The following is a 7,500-nucleotide window of genomic DNA, read 5'->3' on the forward strand; positions in this document are numbered from 1 at the left end:
ATATATATGCTTGCGCCACTGCAAACGCGAGTATGTCGCGCTGAGGGTTTAGGGCTTGTGGTTTAGGGTTTAGGGTTTGTGGTTTAGGGTTTACTTTATTGAGTTTGCTGGCATCGGCCTTCGTGACGTCTACTCCAATTGCAATATCCGAGCGAGCAAACAGAGAAAGAGCAGAAAATAATAAACCCAAATTAAATTGCAAAGCCCCAAAAAGAACTCGAGGCGGCTTCGCCTCCAACACCCGACGAAAAACCGTCAATGATAAACGCTGAACACAAACAACACAAACAAATGCATGCATGCATGCATATGTGCATGCATATATGCATGCATCCATGCAATCATCCATGCATGCATCCATGCATGCATGCACGCAATCGTCCATATATGCATGCAAACCAACCATCCATATGTGCATGCATGCATGCATTCACCTATCAATGCTTGAACGCATGCAGGCTAAACAGAGCTGCTGCTGCTTCTGCTGCTGCATGCAAGTCTTACTGTGAGGCCCTGATAAGCCATCCACACTCCAAGCCCCAAAGCTGCATGCGCGTTGCCTCCGAATGGGGGCTGCAGCGCCAAGCAGCAGTTGTAGCGAAACTCAGCAAAGGCCTCGTTAGCTCTGCATGCACACAGCAGCAGCAACAGCAACAGCAGCAGTAGCAGCAGCAGGAACATCAGTGCTTTTGCTCCTTCAAAAGGAGGAGCTGAAAACAAGAAAGTGCTGCTGCTGCTGCTGCTGCCTCTGCTGCTTTATTTTGCTGCTGCAGGAGCTCGAGGGCATCAGCAGAGCAGCAGCAGAATTGTAAAACCCAGCACAGAGGGTGGCAGCTTCTCTGGGGATTCCAGTGAGGGTTTAGGGTTTAGGGTTTAGGGTTTACTTGGGGTGTCCTGCAGCAACAAGTCGCTTAGCTCTTGCGAAATGGATAGCAGCAAGGAAGGAGTAGGCCATAGGGTCTCTCGGTCGTTTGCTGCTGCTGCTCTTTTTCTTCTTTTTGCTGCTGCTGCTGCTTTTATCTGCTGCTGCTGCTGCTGCTTCAGGGTCTCCCACATCTAAAGCGCGCTGTACTAAGGCCAGCGCTCTTTCATGACGCCCAGCACTTAGCATAAAAGAAGCAGCATAGAGGCAAGCCAGTACTACATCACCTTTGCTGCTGCTGCTGCTGCTGCTGCTGTTGTTGCTGCTGCTGCTGCTGCGAAGGAAGGCCTCGGCGTTGAAGTGCGCCCCATACAGAGACCGCCGCTGCAGCGCCAGCTGCATGCGAAACAGCTGCTGCTGCTGCTGCAGCTCCTGCCGCAGCGGTAGCGGCAGCAGCGAATCCAAGAAGGAAACGAGTCGCCTGAAGCAAGAGGGCTTCAAGGCTGCTCTCTCGTCTCCCTCCCAAACTTCCTCTGCTGCTGCTGCTGCTGCTGCTGTTGCTGTTGCTGCTCCTGCTGCTGTTGCTGCTCCTGCTGGCGCAGACGGGGGAGCCGGCGAGTCAGCTCCTGCTGCACCCCCTACTGCTGCAGCTCCTGCCGCTGCTGCTCTTGCTGCAGCAGGGGGGGAAGCTAAGAAGCGCAGCAGCAAAGACAGCTGAGAGTGGGCGCCAAGAGCAGAGAGACAGAGACACAAATTAAAACAGCAAATAGCAGCAAGGGCAGCATCGTCTTCATCGTCGCTGCTGCTGCTGCTGCTGCTGCTGCTGCTGGAAGAGGCCTTTGCAGCACCGCACGTCTCTATGCTTTCACCTGCTCCAGAAGCGGTCCCCTCAACAGGTGCCTGCTGCTGCTGCTGCTGCTGCTGCTCATCCTTGCTGCTTTTGCTGCTGCGGCTGCAGAGGTGCAGCAGCAAAGCAGCAAGGACTCGCTGGGCCTCGCCCGCTCTGTCTGCTGCTAAAAGGAGACACCCGAAATTCTGCAGCGCAGCAGAAGGCAAAACCTTCGACCGAAGGAAGGCCTCCACCTTGTGCTTCAGCGGCACCTGCTGCTGTTGCTGCTGCTGCTGCTGCGGCTCTTGCTGCTGTTGCTGCTGCTGCTGGAGATACACCGCATCGAGCAGCGCGGTGTAGGCGCTTACAGCCTGCAGCAGCAGCTCCTGCTGCTGCTGTTGCTGCTGTCCGTTGCCGAGCAGCAGCACTTCGCAGCAGCGGCAGATGCCCAGCAGCACTCCAAGATGCTGCGGGTTTGCTGCTGCAGCACGCTGCAGCAGCTCAAGGGCTTCTGCATGCAGCTGCATGTACCGAGTTGCGCGAGCTCCTGCATGCGAAGGCTCCAGCAGCTCCTGCTGCTGCTGCTGCTGCTGCTTCTGCTGCTGCCCTTGGCGCTTCTTCTCTGCTCCGCGTTGCTGCTGCTGCTGCTGCGCGGGGAGGTTGTCGAGCTGCATATTTGTTCCTTCGGCGTGTGAATCCCGCTGCTGCTGCTGCTGCAGCGCAGCAGCAGCAAGATATTCATCTGCAAGGGTCTCTGCCTCTGTGAGGAGAGCGAAGGCCTGCAGCACCAGCACCTCGTTGCATGCAGGTAAAGCCCTAAAGACAGCAGCAAGAGCAAGCTGTGTCTCCTGTCCCCTTCTCAAGGAGACAGCACATTGTGCAGCGTGAAAAGCTGCTGCTGCATGCATGCCCGACTGTCTGCATGCAGCAGCAAAGTGGTTGAGTGCTGCTGCAGTCTCCCCGCGCTGCTCCAGCAGCAAACCACGTAAGTAAGACGCTTCTGCTGCTAAGGTAGAGCAGAAGGGAGGTATATGAATCTGCTGCAGCAGCTGCTCAGCAGCTTGCTGCTGCTGCAGCAGCAGCAGCCGCCCACACAGCTGCAGCAGCACAGCAGGGTCAGTTGGGTTTGCTGCATGCGCCTGCAGCAGCCCCTCGTTTTGCTGCTGAAGCCCCTCAGGCGTTCTGAAATCCCCCTGCAGCAGCGCAGCAGCAGCAAGAGAGCTGCTGCTCTTGGGGTCTAATGCTGCTGCTCGCCTAAACGCAAGTAAAGCATCAGCTTGCCGCCCCAGCCGCAGCAAACAAAACCCTAAAGCATATCGAAGCTCAGCAGCAAACTCCGTCTCCGTACGAGACACACACTGCTGCTGCTGCTGCTGCTGTTGCTGCTGCTGCTGCTGCTGTTGGGGCTCTTCAGGAGGAGGCATGTAAGCGATTAGGCGAGCATATATTGCCGCTGCTTCCGCCCAGCGGCGCTGCAGCACGGCGCATGCAGCAAGCCCCAAATATGCAGCAGGATGTGTGGGGTTGTTTGCTGCTACAATCTGAAATACCTGTGCTGCTCGCTGCAGCTCTGCTGCTCGTCGCTGCTGCTGCTGCTGCCGCTGCTGCTGCAAATCCTGCAGCAGCTGCTGCGTCTGCGCGGGTCCCCCTGCAGCAGCCGTAGCAGCAGCAGTAGCAGCAGCAGCAGCAGCAACATCTCCTCCTGGGCCCTCTAAGACTGCAGCAACAAGAGACATCATAGCGTTTAGCAGCAAACAAAATAAATCAGGGTCCTTGAGGCGCAGCAACTGGGGATCTGGGGGTTTGCTGCTGCAGCCTTTAGAGGCTTCAGCTAGACCTGCTGCTGCTGCTGCTTTGTCTCTCCACTCTGCTGCTTGCAGCAGCAGCAGCCGTCTCTTGTTGCAGTCTGCTGCATGCAAACCCCTAAAAAGAAAGTGAGAGCTTAAAGAAGCAGCAACCCTCACACGCCAGTCGCCTGTCCAGCAGGCTGTCGGCTCAGGAGCAGCAGCATCAGGAGCAGCAGATGCTGCTGCTGGTGTTGCTTCTGCTGCTGCTGCTGCTGCTGCTGCAGGGGCTACAGGGGGTGCTGGGGCTAGGTGTGGGGTATAGCATGCAGCAGCAGCATCTGCTGCTGCTGCTTTGTGCAGCAGCAGCAGATCCATCTCCTGCAGCGGCCTCGAGCATATATCTGCATTGGAGTACAGCAAAGTGTTGCTGCAGTAGTGACAATCTCTAAGCAATTCTTCATATGCATCAAAGCAGCCGTCAGCATAATAAGCAAGGGCCCCCCCTATCCAGCCTCTTAAGCTACAAACTTCTCTTTTCAGCATATCACGAATAAAAGATAAATCCTTTAAACCCAGGGGGCCCCCCCCTACGGGGCCCCCTGGGGGGCCCCCCCCGACTACGGGGCCCCCTGCTGGCTGGGGGGCCCCCGGGGGCCCCCCACATCCTTCAGAAGCAACAGGGGGGGGGCCCCCTGAAGCTGGGGGGGCCCCCTGGGGGCCCCCTGATATGCCTCCAAAGGGGAGGTAGACGAGGGTATTGGTGTGCTGAATAGGAATATACATCGTTTAGAATTAAAAGCAGCACAACAACAGCAGCAGCAGCAGCAGCTGCAGCAGCAGCTGCAGCAGCAGCAATTGCGCTGCAGCAGATGCAGGTAATAAGAAATACCCTTGTAAAATATCACTTCTAATCCTCGTAAAGATGCAGAGGGTAAAGGGAAGAAGAAGTTAAAAGTAAAAACAAACGAACAGAAAGAACAAAGAAGCGAAGAAATATAAACAACAAACAACAACAGACACACAGCTGAAGAAGGCAGCAGTTAATTTAGAACAAAGCCCGCTGCAAGTGGAAAGAAAAGAAAAACCCTCCCTTCAAATGAGGCAATTCAGCGAGAAATCAGGGTTTAGGGTTTAGGGTTTAGGGTTTAGGGTTTAGGGTTTTAAGGATCGAGGGCAGCCGCTAAAGAAGAAGAACTCCCCAAACCCTAAAGGCCAGTAAGACAACCTCAGCATATAGAGTTACGCCTAAAGGTCTAGGGTTTAGGGTTTAGGGTTTAGGGTTTAGGGTTTACCGATTAGGGTTTGGGGTTTAGGGTTTAGGGTTTGGAGGCCCTGCTGCATGCAGCCTTGCCTCCGCCGCCATACACTGATAGTCGCCTTCGTTCGTTGGTTCATTTAATTAGGGTTTAATTTTGAAATAAAAGTATTTAAATATAATAAAATTGCTTTTAATATTTACAAACTTAAACTTTTCTGCTTCCTGCGCAGCCATGCCTCTCTTTATTGCCCTGCTCAGCCTAGCAGCCGCCGGTCTAGAAAGGATTTAGGGTTTAGGGTTTAGGGTTTTTGAGGTGTAGTTACACCTCAGGCTGTTTCTGCTTAAAAGAGGGTTTACGAATAGGGGCTTTGCATGCGCTTGCTTGCTGGTAGGCTAATTGAGAGAGTTATAAGGTAAGAAGCCTACTGTGTATATACACCGCAGCAACTCATGAAGCAGCCAACGAGCAGCAACAGCAGCAGCAACAGCAGCAGCAACACCAACAGCAGCAGCAGCAGCAGCAGGTTGTTGCTTCCCACCGTCTGTAGCTTTTTCTGCTTTCCAAGACATACGGTGTTCGGTTATTAGCTAATTACTTTAGCTGCTGTTGCTGCAGCTGCTGCAGCGATGGCTGATACTGCTGCTCGGGCTGCAGCAACAGAAACCAGTATAACCTACAGCAGCAATTGGTGCTGCTGCTGCTTGTGCTGTCTTTGCTGTTATACAGTGCGTATTGCGGCAGCTGCTGTTGTTGGTGGAGCTGTTGCTGCTTCCCTGCTACTGCTGCTGCCGTTGCTACTAATGCTATTGCTGCAGTGCTGCAGCGCTTGCTGCTGCTGCATGTGCTGCAGCTCTTGCTTCCCTGCTACTGCTGCTGCCGTTGCTACTAATGCTATTGCTGCAGTGCTGCAGCGCTTGCTGCTGCTGCATGTGCTGCAGCTCTTGCTGCTGCTGTTCTTGCTGCTGCTGGGTTGAAGCTGATATATTTATCTCTTTATTTGCAGGAGGAAGACAAACAGATGACAACTTGAGATACCGTTGCTACTAATGCTATTGCTGCAGTGCTGCAGCGCTTGCTGCTGCTGCATGTGCTGCAGCTCTTGCTGCTGCTGTTCTTGCTGCTGCTGGGTTGAAGCTGATATATTTATCTCTTTATTTGCAGGAGGAAGACAAACAGATGACAACTTGAGATATAAGATGTAGATGAGGCAAGTTAAAAACTAAAAAAAATACAAGTAAACAAAATGACAACAGATAATACAGAAAGGAACAGCAGCAGCTGCAGCAGCACGAGCAGCAAGTTAGAGCAGCTGCAGCTGCAGCAGCACGAGCAGCAAGTTAGAGCAGCTGCAGCTGCAGCAGTACGAGCAGCAAGTTAGAGCAGCTGCAGTTGCAGCAGCACGAGCAGCAAGTTAGAGCAGCTGCAGCATCACGAGCAGCAAGTTAGAGCAGCTGCAGCTGCAGCATCACGAGCAGCAATATCTGCTGCTTGGTGTTTGAGTCTAAAAAAGAAAAGCAGGTAAACATCATCTCTAAGAGTGCATGCAAGGGGTAGGTTGCAGCATTAATATATCCTACACAATATTTAATTAATCTTTACGCGCAGAGTTACCGAAGAATGCAGCCCATCAGCTGGTGAAGTTAAATATATATATAAACTAAATATGAGTTGTAGTCAGCTTCTGTGCAATCAATAAATGTTTATCAGAAGACAGCATTAAACTCCTCAAGATAAAATATAAATATAGGGGTCTGACTCTCTTGCTCATTTGAGTTGATGCTTTGCTTAAGCATTTCTTTTTCGGTGTATCTGCAATAATGAAGATGCTATCACAGCCTCTGACTGATATTAAATAAACTCGTTATCAGCTACAGCAAGATAGACATTCATAGGCCTTCAATAAATAAAAGACATTAAAGCATCTCTCTCAGCTGTCTCTGCTGATATTGTCAGCAAGTAAAGATATTCTCTTCCTTCATAGATAGCCAATACAGAAGAGCTAAATGCATGCATGAACAGCTGAAGTATAGCTGCTGTGTTTTAAACAAAACTTTTGTGCGTAGCGGAGCTGAAGTGTATAGACATCTTTTTTTATTCTTCGTCTAATGCGAGACAATATCATCATCTGTGCTGCAGTTAAAAAGAATAAGCAAATGATTACCTTCTCTGCTGCTTCAAGCCGTTGGAGGCTCAGCTGCTGCTGCATGCATGCATACACCGCAGGGCCTCTCTTTGCTGCTTGTAGCAACAGTATTGTTGCTGCACTTGTGCTTAGGGACAGCGTGCTAGTGAAGAAGAGACAAGGAGACAGCTAATGAGCGACCTTCACCGCATTTAAATGCTGCAGCACAGCTGCTGCATGCAGGCAGCTATAGCAGGGCCTCCCGTTGCTGCTTGCATCAACATTATTATTGCTGCACTTGTGCTTACGTACAGGCTGCAAGCATTTACAACAAATTATATTAAATAGAGATCTAGGCAGTCCTTACAAAGCCCCAGCAGCAGCAGGTAGATGCATGCATTTCTTTCTGTGTTGCTTAATCGTTGCTGCCTCCCCATATGATCTGCAACTGTGGAGGCAGCAGCAGCAGCAGCAGCAGCTGCTGCTGCTGCTGCTGCCATTCTATTCCTGCTGTTGTTGCTGTTACTGTTGTTGTTGTTGCTGCTGCTGCGGCTCGTGCTGCAGCTGACGGAGGTGCAGCAACAACAACCCTTCAGCCTGCACTGTCTAGAGCCTGCAGCATAGCCTTTGTATTTTTGCTG

The 7,500-nt window shown here is 51.9% G+C and overlaps 1 protein-coding gene across 1 annotated transcript in view; it reads right to left on the reverse strand.

Annotated features, from left to right (window-relative positions):
- Nucleotides 1-4,261, reverse strand: part of EAH_00037470 (TPR domain-containing protein, putative) — a gene marked incomplete at both ends in the record, with an annotated part of 7,022 nt that extends 2,761 nt beyond the window's left edge. Inside the window, 3 exons of the mRNA XM_013395521.1 lie at nt 95-268; nt 505-625; nt 885-4,261. Of these exons, the coding sequence (XP_013250975.1) occupies nt 95-268; nt 505-625; nt 885-4,261 (3,672 nt within the window). The remainder of the gene's footprint in view (nt 1-94; nt 269-504; nt 626-884) is intronic.
- Nucleotides 4,262-7,500: the final 3,239 nt, after the last annotated feature.

Source organism: Eimeria acervulina, genomic scaffold (assembly GCF_000499425.1).
Source record: "Eimeria acervulina Houghton genomic scaffold, Eah_scaff414, whole genome shotgun sequence".
Classification (NCBI taxonomy): domain Eukaryota; phylum Apicomplexa; class Conoidasida; order Eucoccidiorida; family Eimeriidae; genus Eimeria; species Eimeria acervulina.